Source organism: Phoca vitulina, unplaced genomic scaffold (assembly GCF_004348235.1).
Source record: "Phoca vitulina isolate PV1807 unplaced genomic scaffold, GSC_HSeal_1.0 scaffold11, whole genome shotgun sequence".
Taxonomy (NCBI): Eukaryota; Metazoa; Chordata; class Mammalia; order Carnivora; family Phocidae; genus Phoca; species Phoca vitulina.
This window is the reverse complement of record NW_022589714.1, coordinates 14467956-14487949: the sequence shown is the minus strand read 5'-3', so window position 1 is coordinate 14487949 and position 19994 is coordinate 14467956. Positions and strand designations below refer to the sequence as shown.

Below are 19994 nucleotides of genomic sequence, written 5' to 3'. Positions count from 1 at the left end.
GCTATTATTTCCCAAACATCTTCTCCATGCCAGAACTGCTCTTAATCTTTTACAGAGAGGAAATTGAAATTCAGAGGTTAAATAACTGCCCCAAACCGAAAGGCTGGTATGTGACTAAATGAGTTTTCTCGGGCTGCTGTAACAAATTGCCACAAACTGGGTGTCTTACAACAAAGTGAAATTTATTCTCTCACAATTCTGGAGGCTAGAAGTCTGAATGCAAGGTGTCAGCAGGGTTATACCCCCTCTGGGAGTCTGGGTAGATTCCTTCCTTGCCTCCTCCTAGCTTCTGGTAGTGGCCGTCAATTCTTGGTGTTCTTTGGCTTGCAACTGCATCACTCCACCTCTGCCTCTATTGCTACATGATTCTCCCTATGTCTCTGTCTCCACATCACCTTCCCTCTGTGCATGTCTGTCTCTTCTTATAAGGACACCAGTCATATTGGATAGGAGCCCATACTTTCTCTCTGCTCCTCCCTTGCTTGCTCTCTCTCAAATAAATTAATAAAACCTTTCAAAGAATAAAATTGGCATCAATTGTGAATATGCTGATGTTTTAAATACCAAATCTTCATATTTTTAAACTTAAAGACAGATTAAAAACGACTTTGTTGGGGTGCCTGGGTGGCTCAGTCAATTAAGCGTCTGGTTGTGCTTCCCTAAAAACTTACTTTAAGAAAATCAATAATGATAGTTCATTGAATCCCTTAATCTCACACCCAACGGTTGTCTTTGATACCTGTAAATGGTACTGAAAGAGGACTTATTTCAACTACCTCTATTTTGACCTCAGTCTGTACTTTCTAATTGATTAAGTTCTTTCCAGCTTATCGCTTAACTCAAGCAAAAGACCCTACAGGCAAAGCATCCCCATGATTGGGAACCAAAATTACCCCCTCAGCAACAAGGACTGCCCTGAGCCAGCAAGACCAGCATGACTGACTCCCAAGACAATGACTCACCTGACCTTTACTGCCCACCTGCATGTACCCACTGACCTTTGTCCCACATTTTCCTTATATAAACCTAGAAGTATTTTCAACACTTTGGAGATAGCCTTTGGGAAACTAGTCCACTACCATCCCGTGTTGGCCACACTGAAATAGATTCTTTTCTTGTTTCACCACCACTTCCTCTTTCTTCTGTCTTTGGATTTTGTCAGCGGCAAGTGGCCGAACCTGATCTATTTGGGACCCCTGGAGCCAGGTGCTCTTGCACCCCTGTGCCCTGGCTACAGTATCACCACTGTCCCAAGCATCCAAGTTCAAAATCTCGACATCAACTTTAGCATTAGCCTCCAAGTTTTGCTAATTCTTCCTTAGCAATATATTTAGTATCCCTGAATTTGACTCTCATTGTTTCCACTACAGATCAAACTTTGAGACCTCATGCTAGTATTTTTAAAGCGAGGGGGAAAGTACATTGTATCTTTTAATAAAAAAATTAAGTTAAAAAATTTTTTTCGGGGCGCCTCGGTGGCTCAGTCGTTAAGCATCTGCCTTCGGCTCAGGTCATGATCCCAGGGTCCTGGTATCGAGCCCCACATTGGGCTCCCTGCTCTGCGAGAAGTCTGCTTCTCCCTCTCCCACTCCCTCTGCTTGTGTTCCCTCTCTCTCTGTGTCTCTCTCTGTCAAATAAATAAAATCTTTTAAAAAAAAATGTTTTTTTCAAAACTAAACATAATTGTATATAATGTGAGACCTGAGAACTTAGAACAATAGCCAAATTAGTGTACTGATGAACAATGCTATTAGATGCTATAATATAATCATTCTTAAATAAATTTCAATTAAATTTAGAAATTAAACTACAAATCCATGTAATGGTTGGTCGGTCTATGGTTTCCAATTTTTCAGAACTAATATGTATACAACAGCACTTCCTTTTAAAATAAACCTCAAAAAAGCCTGTGTTTGTGTACAGGAGCAGGGAATGTATTTTATGCCATTTTTAAAATTATGCACCCTCCTCCTTGCTGCAACATTTGCCAATCAACTGTTTGCTAAATTTTCAGCACTCTCTAGATGACTATTCAACAGGCGAATTTGTTTTGCCTTTAGACATGGGTGGATATCATCTTAATACAAGTTTCATCTTGTAACCTGTAACACTTTCCTTGGCTAGTTTCAATAACTCCTTCAGAAACACATTACCATTCAGATGATCAATAAACTCTCAATAAATGGTTTTAAAACTTCTTGATTGTACTCATTCAGTTTAGTTAATTAATTTGTTCATTAAAACATCTTAGCCCCTATTAAATGCCAAACATTGTACTACAGGATGGGAATACACATAATGGAAAAATACATTGTTCATACTACAAAAGAATTTACAGACTAGTGAAATACAAAGTCATGTTAATAATTACAGGATACAATTTGATAATGTTATAAAAGGCCATAAGCTAGTACTTATGGAACCTGAGTAGCATTTATATCAGGTGGGGAAAGGGAGGAATCAGGGAACATTTTCCATAGTGTTGACAGGAATGAAATTTGAAACAAATGGCAGAATAAGAAAAGGAAAGACATTTTAGGTAGATCGGGCAGCATGCCACATTCCAGAAACTACAGTAGTTTGCTATGGCTAGAGCAAAGAGTAGGGGAGTGGTAGGAGGTGAGGCTAAAGAAGCAGAAAAGTAGCCTATCTTGAAGAAAATTACATTCTGCGTGAAGGGGTCTGAACATAAGCCTGAATACTAGAAGGAACCGTAGGAGAAATTTTAAGCAAGAAACGAAATATTCAGACTAGCTTTAAAAAAAAAAAAAAAAATCACCCTGTCAGTAATGTGCAGAAAGACTAAAGAAAATAACAGACTAGAAGCAAAAAAAAATAGAGTACTACCGCAATAATCCAGTTGGGAAATGTTGAGAACACAAACGAAGAAAACGACAGTGGAAATGGGGAAAAGACAGATTCAAAAAATATAAAGTAGAATCTATAGAACTTAGTACCCAGAGATGGGATGATGATAAATTAGTTTGACTTCCAGGATTTCTGGTGTGAAAAACCATGTGGATGGTGATGGCACTCACTGTAGGACAGGTTCATCACTGCTTTTCATGTTATGAAAGGTCAGCTCTCAATCCTCCCTTTATGTGAGCTATCAGCAGGAGCACTGGGCATTATTGTCCACATGCTTTTCCTTAAAACTGGTTTCCAGGACACCACGTTTACCTTGTTTTTCTCCTACCTCACTGGCTGCTCCTTTCCAATCCCCTTTGCTGTTCCTCCTCATCTCCCCAACCTCCACAAACACTGGAGTGACTCCGGGCTGCCTAGATGCTCTCACTTTTCTTTGACCTGTAACTACTCTCTTGATTTTACTCCATCTTATGTCTTTATAAATCATCTATGCTGATTAACCCTCAAAATTTGTAACCCAAGTCTCAACCTTCCCCCTAGACTCATATATTCAATTGCCTACTCATTATTTCCAACTTGGATGTCTAAAAGGCATCTCACCCTAGTAAGTCAAAACCAGAACTTTTTTTTTCAGCTTCTCACCCTGCAAAAACCCCTACTACTACACCAAGACTACTTCTGCAGTCTTCCTCTATCTCAATAAATTATAACTCCATCTTTCTAATGCAGGTCAAAATATCTTAAAGTTATCTTTGATTCTACAATTTCTCTCACCCCCCACATGTTCACTATCTGAGAAAATTCTATTAGCTCTATGTTCATAATATATTCCATTTTTTTTTTTTTTTAAAGATTTTATTTATTTATTTGACATTGAGAGAGGACACAAGCAGAGGGAGTGGCAGGCAGAGGGAGAAGCAGGCTCCCTGCTGAGCAGGGAGTCAGATGTGGGACTCGATCCCGGGACCCTGGGATCATGACCTGAGCTGAAGGCAGTTGCTTAACCAACTGAGCCACTCAGGCGCCCAATATATTCCATTTTTTAATAAAAAATTTAATTTATTAATATATTTGCCTATGTTTTAACAATTCAATATGCAGTAACTAAACAAATAAATAAATTTTATACATGATATCCACATAATATATTCTAAATCTAACTGCTTTTTACCGCAACCATTCTACTGTGGCCACCATCATCTGCTTGAATTACTGCAGTAGACCCTTATCTGGTTTCCCTGTGTAGGGACGGAGAGCAAGCTGCTCCAGGATGGGCCACTGTGGTATAAAGATCATTTAAGTTAAAAAGCCATCAAAACCCAGCAGATTCAGGAAAAGGTTTTACCTCCCCCACAACTGCCTAAAAATAATTTAGAGGACCTGCTCCAGGAAGAGAGAGCTATCACCATAGATAACTACATTATACAATGAACTAGAAATGGTAGACAGGGAAGAACCTAGCAAGGCCTGTTTGATCAGTCTTCTATGTCCCATTGTTTCTGAGTGGCCCAGCAAAATTTGTTTACCAAGCAATTACTTATCTTCCTGTGAACTACATTCCTTCCCTTTGAAGTTCCAGACCCTCTACCCTTCTCCTTAGTTCATTATGACATATATACCTCATTTTGCCTGTTTTTGGAATTTCCATGTCTGTGTGGATTCCCCATATGTACGCTATTAAATTTTATTTTCTCCTATTAATCTCATCAATTTGATTCTTAGTCCAGCTAGAGGGACTTTGAAGAAGACAGGACATTCTTGCTTCCCCATACCTGCTTCTACTTTTATCCCCCAGGTAATATTCTCCATATCATGGCCAGAGTGACTCTTTTAACCATAAGTAAGATCATGTCACCTATCTGTGAAACTTTTCAGTGGCTTCCAAAATCCTTATAGTGGCCCATGTGCTGTGCAGCCCACTACTTTACCACTCTAACCTCATCTTCTACTATTCCTCTCCACTTCTCACTCTACTCCAGCCACACTAGCCTCTTTGCTGTTCCTCAAACTTCCTACTAAACACACTCTTCAGGACTTTTGCTCTTACTCTTTCTTCTGCCTGGAACATCCTTCCCTCAGTTATCAATATGGCTCATTCCAACTTCTTTTAGATCTTTACTCAAATACCACTTTACTGAAGCCTTCCCTGACTATTCTATTTAAAACTGTGAACCATTTTTCAACCCTTCCTATTCCCTTTCCTTCATTTCTCTTCATAGCACTTTTCACTACACAGCATACTTCAGATATAGTGAATTAAGGAACGAGTTAATGAAAGATGAGAATGTACATTATCAACAAGTGTGGACCCTTATTTTCACACAGACTGTGTGGAAAAAGAGAATACAGACCAGCACCTACAAGAATCAAAACAAGAGCTAAGAGTGCTAGGATTTGAATTCTAGCTATGTGATTAAGCAATGACTTAATCTCAGATTCAACACCCCCTTCCAAAAAAAAAAAAGGAATAACAACATTACCATTGTGTCACCATATCAAATGACATATGTATGTAAAATTCTTAGCACAGTAAAAACTCAAAGGTAAGTCATTAATATTTTTATTACTAAACAGAATTAAGATAGGACTTTTTATTTTTTAAGAGGTAAAACTGGAACACACTTATATGCTGAACAGAGAAGGAAAAAAGAGGCTAAAGAAAATAAGAGGAAGAAGGTGATGATATTCAAAATTCCTTCTATTAACTTATTTTTTAAAAAACTTATCAGCAAAATGATACACCTGGATTTGCTTTTCACATACAAAAACATACTGCCTTTTACTATGAGATCAAGTCCAATTCAATATTATAATCAATATAAAAATGCAATCTATTTTTCTAGACTTACATCTAGATGATTTAGCTCCCATCTGGTCAATATATTACCACCAGACAAATCTTTCTATATATAGCCTTATTTTGCAGAGACTCCTAATATCCTCCAACCTCAATTTCTGTGCTACCTTTCTTCCATAGCTTAAAACTCAATTACTAATTATAGAGAACTGATGATGACCAGAGGAGGGGGTAGGCAGAGGGATGGATGAAATAGGGGATGGGGATTAAAGAGTACACTTATCATGATGAGCACTGAGTAATGTATAGAATTGTTGAATCAGGGGTGCCTGGGTGGCTCTGATGGTTAAGCATCTGCCTTCGGGTCAGGTCATGATCTCAGGGTCCTGGGATCGAGACCCGCGTTGGGCTCCCTGCTCAGCGGAAGCCTGCTTCTCCCTCTCCCTCTACTGCTCCCCCTGCTTGTACTCTCTTGCTCTCTCTGTCGAATAAATAAATAAAATCTTAAAAAAAAAAAAAAAGAATTGTTGAATCACTGTATTGTCCACCTGAAACTAATATAACACTGTATGTTAACTACACTGAAATTAAAATAAAAACCTTAATTTAAAAAAAAAAAAAAAACCTCAATTACCAGCTGAGAATCTTGTTATCAAAATAAAGGCCACATTTCTAGCCTCTAGCTGCCCTTACAGCTAGTGTGGCCTTGTTACTACGTGGAGGTAGTATGTGGCAGCTTCCTCAAACCTTCTTTAAAAGGCCTATCCTATCCCTTTGTTCTTTAGCTCTTCTTTCACACTGCTGCCTGGAAAAGGATGTAACAACAGAGCTCTATCCTCCATTCTGGACTGTTAGCATCAGCTCCAATCCCTAAGAATGGCAGAGCAGTAAACTGGACGGAGTGAGGACCCAGTAAAACAGTACCTCCACCCTAGCCAGAAACTGTGTTTCTAAGGGATTTTTACATGAGAATGAAAATCTTAATTCCTCATTGTTGAACCCAATCCTAACGGATACACACTGTATCAAATCATGTCACTTCCCTAGTTTAATATACTCATTATCAAATACTTGAAGTCTATCCACAATATGGCACTGGCTTATTTGCCCTTACTCCTATATTCTCTATACACCTTTTGATTTTCTGTCACTACACCTTTGCTCATATTAATCTCCTTTCTTGGAATGCATCCAACCTCCCATTTAGAAGTGTTCTTTATCTTTCCAGTTCCAGCTCAAAGCCCACTTCCTCCACAAAGCCTCCCATGGTTATTAAAGACAGATGTGATCTTATCTTCCTTTGAACTATTAAGCCATGTTCTGCTTGTGTCACTCACCTAGCGAGGCTTAGTTTTCCTTTTAGATGTATAATCTCATATCCCCCAAAAGATCCTAGGGTCCTTAAGAAGGACGACTCTAGGCTTGACCAAAAAAAAAAAAAAAATTTTAAGAGGCTCTGTTCGCAAACATTTTTCTAACGTTCACTATGTCCAGAGCAGCACTTTGATACAGAATGTGCCCAATGTCAATTAAAACTCTTGATAAATTTAACTCATTCTATGAGTTTTTACCACCCAAACCCACTAAATCCTTTATCAAGGGTAGCCTGACCTAATGTCCAGATTGTAATAAAATCTATTGGATATAAACACAAAGCTTGTGAACATGGGAGTGCAGATAACCCTTTCAGATACTAATTTCATTTCCTTTGGATACATACCCAATAGTGGGACTGTGGGATCATACGGTAGTTCCTTTTTAAATTTTCTGATGCTCTTCCATAATGGTTGTACCGATTTACATTCCACTAGGGTTCCCTTTTCTCTACACCCTCACCAGCACTTGTTATCTCTTATCTTTTTGTTAAATGTGGACCTTAAAGTATTCTCACCAAAGACGTTAACCGTGGTAGGTGATGGTTGTGTTAATCAGCTTGATAATGGTGGTCATTTCACAATGTATACATACATATATCAAACCATCATACACTGAACACCTTAAAATATACAATTTTTATTTGTCAATTATATACCTCAGAAAAGGTAGGGGAAAAAAGTTCATACTAAAGACAACAGTCCATAACTTATCCTAGGAAGAAAGAGGCTACCAGGGGGAAGAGGAACTACAGTTCCCTTATTTTTAAAAATTAATGCTTATTAAATGTCAAAAGCATACAAGGCATAATAAAGAATACAATGATAAACTGTAGACCTGCCCATTAGCTTAAATACAAAACACAAAGAACCAGAGGTAAAACAGAACAGATGTAGATGACTAGATTAGTTTAAAGGTTATCATATTTCTCAGCTTTGTTTTGCTACCACTGTAATTGTTCCTCTAAATAAAACTGTTATTTCTTCTTAGTAACTCTAAAAATACATTCTACTCCTCAGAAACAAACTGAATTTAATGCGCTGGGAAAGCAGGACTTTGAAGGACATGCAGTTTTTACACTATATAAGGACTGGAAAACTTCCATTTTTGAATGTAAAACTGCCTTAAAGGAAATCAATATAAGACGTAAACAGGTCACCCAACAAAATGCTGAGTAATAAGGTAAATCATTGTAAGTATTAATTAGATTAAGTTTTTGTTTCTTTGAACTAATAATTCCATACTGAAGAATTTAGCCGGAATCCTTTCTCCAAAGTAAAAATTTCAAAAGCAATTTTTTAAAGGTTGCATAAACTTTATCTGACTGTGCAAAGAAATGAAGAATGGTATCACCTCAGCCAGTATTAATATAAGTTTAGCTAAGGTCTTTTTTATCTATGAAATATGTACAAAGACGGTTGAACACAAGCAATTATCAGAGATCATTATACCTACCTTGAAAGATTATTGAGAATTAGAAAGTATAAGTTACACATTGCTATTTTTGTAACAAATGCTAAATTTGCCAGTATGTTTCTTTAAAACTCTAAATCAAGGGCAGGAAATTCTTTTCTCTAAAGGGCCAGAAAGTAAACACTCTAGGCTTTGCAAACCAAGAAGCAAGGTTGAGGATATTATGTAGGTTCTTTATATAACAAGAGAAAACAACTTTGCACAAATTTTTATTGATGAAATTCAAAATATATTAACACTAGCATACAATTTTCTGGTAACACAGGTCTACTAATAAGAATGAAATTATTTTGGGGGGGATAACATTTCACATAATTGGGGTCCAAAGTTAGTGTTCTCTATCATCAAATCAACTGCAAATGTTCCTCTATAGAACCAGTCTCAGTTCCTGAGCTTTACAAAATGGTCTGGGCCAGCCATATTTACTTTGTCATGCCTTGCTGCTCTAAGAACTAAAGTTGCTTGAGAAACAAATTAAAACACACTACAAACCTCTTAATTTCCAAGAGTCAGCTTCTAAGCCACTGCAATTCATCTGAATATGAAAATTTTAAATTTCTTAACATATAGTGCCTTATCTTTAACTATCATTTCTACACAGCAATTTATTCTTCCTTGACTCTTAGCTGTAGGCTAAGTATAAACAAAGAATAATACTAAATGCAGAAGAGAAATCTAATCCTTTTAAAAATCTTATTAGGTAAGAGTCCAAGTTATACAGGAATATAATTAGGGAATGAGGGAAACAGAAAATAACCAGGATTAAATAATTGAGGGCAGTAAATGACACAGTAAGATAAAAGCAGAGGAGAGTTGGGATTTCTCTATCAAACATGTTGCGGGGGGAGAAGGGGTCCGATTCCACTAAAATTTAATGAAAATGTTTCTTGAACACTTTTGGCAATATTAATTTGAAGTAAATATTTAGTTTTTAAATATATTCTGAATATTACTTTGAAAAATGTACTCATCTGATTCTAACCATTAATTTAAAACTACGTAACTTCACACTGATAAATGCCTTTGCAAAAGTTAAGAATACCTCATTAACTTTTTCAAGTTAGCTCTATTCAAGTAATAGCTCAGCCTCACCAACAAGGGCCTTAGGCTAGAAAATCATTATTTTTGCCATAAAAGGATGTGCCTGAATACTACAACTGCCCAATTAAAGAAAATTCCTTGCTGCTAATAATAAATGAAGATATTAAACCTTAGTGTTAAGTGACATATTAAATATTTAAAATATTTTCTTACGAATGATAAAATTAACAACTTTAGTTTTCTAATAACTTCATTGAATTAGATGGTGGAAAATCTAAAAACCAACTAAACAAGATATACAAGCCCAACAGTATGGGGGCTGGAGAGATAATACTGCCAAATATAAGCATTAAAATTTAAAAATATCTTTCTTACACCTTTTCCAAGAGAGTCCAATGCACTTTACAAGAATAATTTTTTAACATAACATTTCTGGGAGAAGGGTAAAGACCCACTGATATTTGTATCTAAAAAATCTGGATTTCTGATCTTAGCACTTTATGCTCTATTACAAAAGCATTCTTATTTGACAAGTCTCCTCTTGCCTAGTAATTTGATGTAATACAGCAATGAAAGTTCTTAAAATTTTCAAAATTGAGGAAATAAGCTACAGTGTGAGCAACTTAACAGTGTAGAAGTTGGCAAGAACTTCTCATTACTCATTTACTTTTAATAACCCTCAAGATTTTTTTTTTTTTTAGATTTTTTATTTATTCATTTGAGAGAAAGCATGCCAGCAAGAGCTTGAGCAGGGGGCAAGGTCAAAGGACGAGGGAGAAATCAGACTCCCCGCTGAGCAGGAAGCCCCGACATGCCATGTGGGGCTGGATCCCAGGACGCCGGGACTATGACCTGAGCCAAAGTTAGTCACTTAACTGACTGAGCCACCCAGGCACCCCAACCCTCAACATATTTTAACCTAAACTAGTGGCTAATATAGGGTGGAGAGCTGGCAGAAACAAGCACGTATATTTTGGGAAAGTTCTCTAGGTTTTTCTAGTATTCCACACCTGAACCAGAACCAATTTTCTACATATTTAACAGACAAATTTTTTTTTTAATTTTATCTATTTATTTGAGAGAGAGAGAGAACATGAGAGGGGGGAGGGTCAGAGGGAGAAGCAGGGAGCCTGATGCAGACTCAATCCTGGGACTCCTGGATCATGACATGAGCCGAAGGCAGTTGCTTAACCAACTGAGCCACCCAGGCGCCCCTAACAGCCAAATTTTTAAAAAATTGTGATTTTATTTACATAACTATTGTCAGTGTTGGTACAAAATTCCTAATCATTCCTAATTTTCATTTCCTCTGGTTCTAAAGGTGATCCAATTTGAGTACGCAGCATTTTTTTAAGCCCCATTAAAGCTGGAAGTCATAGATTTTGAGTTGAACAGCGTATCAGAGATCATCTAGTCTGAATTTTTTGCTTCTTCAAGAAAAAGAAACTAAGACTCAAAAACATACCTAGGATCACAAACTAGAGAGTAAGAGAGCTGAGACCTCAACTCTACTGCCTTGATTCTTCAGTGCCCTTTTAACCAGACCAAGGTGCAGGAGACTCCTCAGGCACCTCGAAATCAAAATTACATACACGAGAACTAGTCAAGAAATTTCCATTTCAACAACTACTTAGTGTGAAGAACCTTATTTATTTCAGAACCCGAAGTTTTAAGCAAAGTACATATTTATTTTCATGGTATAGTAAATATTAACAAAGTTGAGTTCTGATAATTTAGTAAATTCCCATAGTGTAAAATTCTACATTATTGCCACTTTCATCTTAATCTCTTAAATTTAAGTAAAATGATCAAATTTCTAATGTTAAATTATTTTCTTCTACTTAACTACTCATAATGCAGTTAGGATTCCAGCGTAGTGTAAAAGATTAAGGCTGGGAATCAAGACATACAATACTCTGCTAGCTTAGCAACAAATATCAACCTCTCTGATTCCATTTCTCATCTCCTGATCAGTGATTATCATATTGACAGTAACTATTTATTGTAAAAACTTAGTGCCAGGAATGTTATCTGTATTGTTTCTAACTCTCACATTTTATAAGATAGGCATTATTCACCTATTTTACAGGTGAGGAAACTTAGGCATGGAGAGAGAAAGTTTTCCAAGAAACTGAGCTAGTTAGTAGCTGAGCTGGAATTTAACACCAGCTCTGCCTAACACCAACCTAGAGCCCATAGGTCCTTGCATTACACTATTTTGCTCATATCCTGATATGTGTGATCTTAGTCTGGTTGAGTGAATACCATATTTGCAGGATTATTAGGGAGATAAAAATGATAAAACAAATAAAAATACATGCTGAGGAAACATACTGTGGCACTTTCTCCAGTTAATAAACCAAAAATGAATTTTTAGTAAAAGATTTAAAAACTATGCTATTGATACTATTCTTATTACTATTAACTTCAAAGTGAGCATTGTACAATTAAAGGAAATATTGATTTTGTTTTTAGAAGTAACATTGTAGATTATACTGTAAAATAGGTATCTTCATGCCTATTCCAGTAGTTGAAATAAAATTACTCTGAAAGTCCTTATTAAATCACACACACAAATTTAAAGTATTTAATAAAATTAGAAAAAATGGCATAACCTGATAGGACAGAAGAAATCAAAAGAACTTGATGCCAGTTCCTGCCCTTTCAAACAGATAAAAATACCCTCTGGTGTACAAGAAAAGAGAATGAGCAAATTTTAATATTGGACATCTCTAGGAAGTATTTACATTCTAGTATCAACCTACCTTAACCACTACAAACATGAAGATACTATGATTGCTGCTCTGACAATCAAGATGCTTCTCCAAGTTTGTCATGTTTTATATCAGTAAAATGTTCAGTAGATAGTGTACAACTAATTCTGTGTAGTCCTTGACTCTTTTTTTAAAATTTAAATTCTAGGGCGCCTGGGTGGCTCAGTCGGTTAAGCGACTGCCTTCGGCTCAGGTCATGATCCCGGAGTCCTGGGATCGAGTCCCACATCGGGCTCCCGGCTCAGCGGGGAGCCTGCTTCTCCCTCTGACCCTATCCCCTCTCATGCTGTTTCTCTCTCTCTCTCTCTCAAATAATAAATAAAATCTTTAAAAATAAAATAAAATAAAATTTAAATTCTAGGAGGAAAAAAGAAAAAAAAAAACTAGGGCGAACGTAGGGCATGGTTATTACACGCAGCCTAAAAGCAAAACTAGAATTGAAGATTCTGGTTATCTTTTACCTATATCATGCCTTACAACTAAAGCAGTTATGAGCCCCAAATGAAAGGTACTGTGCGCACTTCGGTTATATGTCCTAATACGTGACCTGGTAACACAACTTCTTTACATAAAAATCATCAATGCCTCTATGACCCTGCTCCTTTCCCTAACAATGGCCAACGCGTTAATCTCTGTAATCCCCACACGAGTAATGACACTCCGACCAAGTCAGTTCTCCCGGAGTTACATCTAGACAGAACTTCTTTTTTTCCCCACTGTTTTTTTAACCTCCGTTGAAGGCAAAAATCCCAACAGAACCACACGAACCGCGCATTAAAAGGGCGTTCTTCACCCGACCCACCCCCTGCATTAAACATTCATTCCATCTGAAACCCTGTAAATCGCAAGAGGAAGCCCGGACAAAACTGCAAGATTCCGGAAACACACAGAAAGAAAAAGGAGAACGAGAGGCAGAGAGGGAAGACGCAGGGGAGGGCAGAGTTAGCCTGTCAACCTCCAGGGAGCTGAGGCTGGAGTGGAGCAGACGGGGAGGACCCGGTTCCGGGGCAGCGCCAACACCCACCGCCGCTCCCTCCCCTCACCTCGATCTCGCGGATGTTGTTGGAGGTGACGAAGATGCCGATGCCAATGGGGATGAAGATGAGGCCGATGATGAAGAAGGTAGGTAGCACCGTGCCAGCCGTAAGGATGGGCTGCCAAGCCGGCAACCGTTGCTGTTTGAAGGCCGTGTTATCCGGTCTCCGGTTCTTAGCGGTGCCCCCGGGAGCACACGGGGGTCCACCATCCACTTCATCCTTCGCGTTATAGTTCATCGCCATCGACCCCCACGGCGCGGCTCCGCGAAGCGCAGGTGGACCACCCAGGGGACCCGCCTGCTGACCCTGACAGAAGACGCGCAGGCGCCGCTGCCGCCGCCGCCACCTCCGCTGTAGAGGCGGAAGAGGCGGGACACCCTTCCGCAGACGGCCGCCGACCGGAAGCGGGAGTCGGCTGGGGACGCCAGAGGGAGGGAGAGAGGAAGGAGGGAGAAGACTGAGGGACAAGGGGAGGGGAAAAGGGAGGAGGATAGAAGGGGGAGGGAAAAGGCGGACGTACCCTGATCATTTGCCCTGTGACGACAAAGTGAGGGCCTCAACCCCCAGAGCGTGGAGCTACGTTGCGCCTGCGCGTCCCTGGGAGCGAAGAGGTTTCGACGCTTACGCAATAGGTGTGTCTTTGCTTCGCTCTCCGAAGCTTCTGTTCTCACTCATCTGCTTCCTGCTGTGGTTATCATGGCAACGGCGGTGCTAGATCGCAGGTCCGACCCGCCCGGCCCAAATCACCCTCATCAGCCCTGGAGCTGCTGACAAGTCTTTCTAGTGACTTCGGCGCCAGACTGGTTTTTGTCTTACCTCGAAGCCCTCTCTGAAGGGAATCGGCGCGTTTAAAAGACCCTACCAAGGGAGCTTGAGCCTGGTGGGATGGCAGTGTTTGCTTGGGTTATAAAACCGATTTTTTCTAAAATAAATAAACCTCCAAGGCGCAAATGTAAACGTTAAGTGAGATGCGTGGTGGGTGACCCTTTTGTACTAAAGTCAATAATAAATCATGCCAGTTGTTTAACCCTGTTATCTTGCCACTTGTTCTCACTTTTTTCCTCCACTAATGGTCTTAATGTTACCTTTTACCTTATTTTCTGTGTCCACTTTTCTCTTTTGCACATTGATTTAAGAAGTCTGTTGTAATAAGCTGTAGGTCTTTACTACGGATAATCAAAAACCTCAACAAATTATGGCATCACTATAAAATGAGATACTATGGGGGGCGCCTGGGTGGCTCAGTCGTTAAGCGTCTGCCTTCGGCTCAGGTCATGATCCCAGGGTCCTGGGATCGAGCCCCGCATCGGGCTCCCTGCTCGGCAGGAAGCCTGCTTCTCCCTCTCCCACTCCCCCTGCTTGTGTTCCCTCTCTAGCTGTCTCTCTCTCTGTCAAATAAATAAATAAAATCTTTAAAAAAAAAAAAATGAGATACTATGTAGACGGTTTAAAACTGCTAAGTATTTGATGATCCAAGGAGATACTCCTGATATATAAAAAGTAGCTAAATGATACCAAAGTAGTATAGGTATTGAGTGTAAAGCCCAACAAAAAAGTAGTGGCAATCTATTTTTTGCACTATATATTTTTTGCACTATATATTTTTTGCGCTTTTATGTATTTTCCAAATTTTCTGGATAAGCAAATACTTGTAAGTCTTTTTAAAAAATTATATACATTTCACATTATATTGGCATCTTTGAAATCCAGACCGGAGAGTAAGTCACATCATCTGACTTACCCAAACTTTATTTTCTTTCAGACTTTGTACTTATGCCTTTTGTAAGGTAAACCAAGGAAAGGGAAATGAAGAGTGTTTACGCCTCAAATTTAAAATTAAATATGTTTTCAAAATGACTACAAGTCCCAAGAGGTGAGCCAATCGAGTATTTATCTGGCAGACAACTGGCTTGCTTGGTTTTGTTTTTATATGACATCCATTATCTCTCAAATTCTTAGCACTGTTAACATAGGTGAGTATTTTTTGTTTTGATCTATTCCTGTTTACTTTCAACCTAGGGCTCAAATGGAAAACATTCATCTATCACAGTTAATGGAGAAGGCATGGAATACTTTTCTTTTGCTAAGTTCTTTTGGTTCCTAAAAATGAGTGTAACAATATTGGACATGATGCAAAAATATGAAGTGTAAGGCAAGTTTTTTCTCCCCATTTCTACCTATATTATCACATCCACTAAATGTTATAGTTCCTTAAGAGAATTGCTATCTCAGCAGTCTGTATAAACGGTCAGTTATTTTGCCCTCAGATTTTTGTTGTTAATTGTTCTAGTGATCTGAGTGATGGCAATATGTTTATCAGCTTTTTCTTTAGTTTTGTTTGTTTATAAGAAAGATTAACTCCTTGTCTCCTTTTTTCTTATTAGAAATTTCATTTTGACTGAAACACAGAGTTGTAGAACTGAAAGCTTCCTTAGATTCTTGTCTAAAACTTACATTTTCAGATGAGGGCCAAATAGATGAAATGACCTTTTTCAATCTCTTGATGATATCCTTACAGTTCCTTTTCCTCTCTGTACTGTGCCATCACAATATGCTGCTTTACTGAGCTATTATTTTTTTCACATCCACATCATTAACTCAGGGGACTCAGAATTTAATGATTTCCTTTGTTACACATTGTTTTATGATTGTCCTTACCAGGTAGTTTTTTGGTTTTTTTGTTTTCATTTAATCTGATGAAGTAGAAATTCTTAAAAGAAAATGTTACTCAGCATTTCTGGGGTCACAAAAGCGAGTGGTCTCACAATGGATTACCAATACATGCATTTTTCACTGTGGTTCCTCGGAGTGTCTGGGGTGTGTGTGTGTGTGTGTGTGTGTGTATTGATACATGTAGATAACATTTGTATTGTTCAAATGATTGTTCATTTGCTGATTTCCTGGTAAAAAGGAAAGTTTATGTGGCTAAATGATATTAATGCCAACTACCAGGTCAACACAGTAAGTGTGCAATGAATACATAAGCCCAAATATAAAAGTAAATCCAAAATGATAAAGCAGATGCAAACCCCTTGATCTGAAAAGATGTATATAAATAGCTTTTGACAGGGTAGTTTATATAATAATAATTTTTATTTTGTAGCTCAATTGGTGTGTTCAAGCCACCAAACTAGGTAACGAGAAACATTAAAGAAAAAAATTGAATAACTGTTGAGTAACTTAAAGAATTATGAAGAGGAAACTGAAACTGGTAATTTTTTTTTTTTTTTTGCCCTTTAATAGCTGTCAGATTTATTTATTTATATATTTGTTTATTTAATTTATTTTAATTAACATATAATGTATTATTTTAGGGATACAGGTCTGTGATTCATCAGTCTTACACAATTCACAGTACGCACCATATTACATACCCTCCCCAATGTCCATCACCCAGCCACCCCATCCCTCCCACCCCCCTCCACTCCAGCAACCCTCAGTTTGTTTCCTGAGATTAAAAGTCTCTTACGGTTTGTCTCCCTCTCTGGTTTCATCTTGTTTCATTTTTCCCTCCCTTCCGCTATGATCCTCTGTCTTATTTCTCAAATTCCTCATATCAGTGAGATCATATGATAATTGTCTCTCTCTGATTGACTTATTTTACTTACCCTCTAGTTCTATCCACGTCATTGCAAATGGCAAGATTTCATTTTTTGATGGCTGCATAATATTCCATTGTATATATATACTACATCTTCTTTATCCATTCATCTGTTGATGGACATCTAGGCTCTTTCCATAGTTTGGCTATTGTGGACATTGCTGCTATAAACATTGGGGTGCACGTGCCCCTTCGGATCACTACATTTGTATCTTTGGGGTAAATACCCAGTAGTGCAATTGCTGATTCGTATGGTAGCTCTATTTTCAACTTTTTGAGGAACTTCCATACTGTTTTCCAGAGTGGCTGCACCAGCTTGCATTCCCACCAACAGTATAGGAGGGGTTCCCCTTTCTCCACATCCTTGCCAACATCTGTCATTTCCTGACTTGTTAATTTTAGCCATTCTGACTGGTGTGAGATGGTATCTCATTGAGGTTTTGATTTGTATTTCCCTGTGAAACTGGTCTTTTTACTGTTTAGCCAAAGTGCCACACAGATTTGCTTGTTAGATTCCTTTGAGTATTTGGTGCTGCTTAAGCTCTGGAGTTTCTAGCCATATTTCAAGCCATTTCATTCACATGTGTAGCATAACAATGTTTAGGAAAGTTGAAGAGACCTAAAAAATGTACCATAGTTTTTACCAGCATGAGTTTCAGAGAAAGTTCTTAGGGACTCGAAATTGTTTGAATTGTTTTCAGTGACTGGGTAGTATTTTTGCTTGTTTATTTTTGAAGGAAAAAAAATTTCTATTCAGTTAATCATAGCAGCTTACTTTAGAGAACTTTGGTGGGACTAATTCATATTCATGTTTAATTATCTGAGAAGATCTTTAAGGAAAGAATGATAGAGAATTTGTATAATAAATTTAATTTGTTATATTTATTGCATCAGAGATTGGTTCCAATTGACTTTGAAAAATTACTGCTTTTAAAGTTGACCTCTTCCTGTATTTTATGTTGCGTATTTATCAAACTTTTTCATGTAGGCACTTAAGAAAATCCTTTTGTTCTCACGAGTTGTCTGATTAGCCTGAGGTCATTGGTGGTGTGATGAGAGGTTTTGCAAGTTCATGAATAATAATCTTAGTCAGTAGTCAGAAATAACAAGTCAAACAAGATATTTTAATGATGAGCCTCGTTAGAGGAAAGAGTAGACAGCTTAAGAACTTTGTTTTGGGAAGGAAATTAAGGTTTCCTTTCTCATAATTCCACACTTTCTTTAAATGAAAAAATATAACTCTAATAAGATTTCAGACTTCATGACTCCCACCGTATAGACTCTCTCAGTTGATTATGTCCCATGGTGCCATGAATTAGAGATAAGGCCTTTCCTTCAAATATGATGTTGCCATCTCTGAGTTGACAGCCAACTGACATCTATTATATGTATTATAGTGAAATTATTTTTTAAAGGGGACAGGCAGAGGAAGGAAGAGACTTATTACTCCATGAAAATAGAGAGACACAAGAAAGTAGACCTTTAAAAATGTTTAACCAGGGGTGCATAGGTGGCTCAGCCAGTTAAGTATCCGACTCTTGATCTCAGCTCAGGTCTTAATCTCTGGGTCTTAAGTTCAAGCCTCGCATTGGGCTCCACACTGGGCATGGAGCCTACTTTAAAAAAAAATTTTTTTTTTCACGTTTAACCACTTATAATCACTTTTGGACTATTTTTAGACATGCATTTTTCTGTTTCTTCAAGTTTTAAATTATGGGAAGTCTGAGGGGACAGGGAAGGTATGACAGGCATTTCATTATTATTTGTTTTTTGAAACACTTGGGTCACTATTACCTATGAAGTTATTATTTCTTTAAAATAGCTCTAACGTATTCTTGAAAGATGACTTTTCACAAAATGAACTTAAATGTGAAAGTCCATTTCTACTGAGCCCGAGAAAGGAAACACTTTTTTTGTCAATGGAACTAAATGTTTATTTTATTTATTTATTTTTTTCAAAGATTTTATTTATTTATTTGACAGAGAGAGACATAGTGAAAGAAGGAACACAAGCAGGGGGAGTGGGAGAGGGAGAAGCAGGCTTCCTGCGGAGCAGGGAGCCCGCTGCGGGGCTCGATCCCAGAAACCTGGGATCATGACCCGAGCCGAAGACAGACGCTTAACGACTGAGCCACCCAGGCACCCCAGGAACTAAATGTTTATGACAACAAATAACTATGACCTCCTAGACTTCCCTCTGACCAATGCAAGGTGAAGGGAAAAGGTAGGGGTTCAGCAAACTTCCACAACATTTTTATTCTCACTGAATCTTCTGAGAATAATAATCTGCACTCACTATCTTCAATTCCTAACCTGTCCAACCTACTGTTCCCCCACTTCAGACCCTACTTCAGACCCCACTTCCACTGAAACTGCCTTGCTAATTCCTACTCATCCTTCAAGAGCAAGACAGTAGCCAATTTGAGGAATCTTTCTTTGCCCTCAGCTGCACTAAGAGTTTCTCTCTGAGTTTAAGGCAACTTATACTTACCTCTATCCTTGCACTTACCATAATACTGAGAAATATGTTTATGTCTGTCTTTCTTACTAGATAAGGCTTCTCAGGGTCAGAGACTGCTTTTATTTGTCTCTGTATTTACAACACCTGGAAAAATGCCAAGGTCTTAAAGACATTCAGTAAATCTTGTTGAACTAACCAAACCTACTCTCAACTCAAATTTTAGTGGAAGAGACAACTTGCCAACAAACAATTGAAATATAATGAGGTCAGTTCCATATAGGAAGTGTGCACAAGGGGTTATAGGAGATGCCACACCTCATCCTCTTTATGATGTCAAAAACTAAACTGTGAGGAAATGGGTCCTAAAGTCTGAGTGATATTATGGTTTTCCATGCAGGAAAGAATAGGATCAAAAATAAAAGAACGTAGAGAACGTTGAACCATATACAACACTCATTATTGATGATTTGCAAGACCCCATACCCCGGCTGATCATGTTCTTTTTCTCAAGATTTTAGGTTGTTTCCCTGGAAACCAAGATCTCTGGTACTCCCCATTCTTGAGAGTT

The 19994-nt window shown here is 38.1% G+C and overlaps 1 protein-coding gene across 1 annotated transcript in view; it reads right to left on the bottom strand.

Moving 5' to 3' along the window:
- Positions 1-13753, bottom strand: part of TMEM30A (transmembrane protein 30A) — a 32098-nt gene extending 18345 nt beyond the window's left edge. The window contains exon 1 of the mRNA XM_032409443.1: positions 13371-13753. Coding sequence (XP_032265334.1) covers positions 13371-13607 — 237 coding nt within the window. The 5' untranslated portion in view covers positions 13608-13753. The remainder of the gene's footprint in view (positions 1-13370) is intronic.
- Between the last annotated feature and the right edge of the window lie 6241 nt (positions 13754-19994).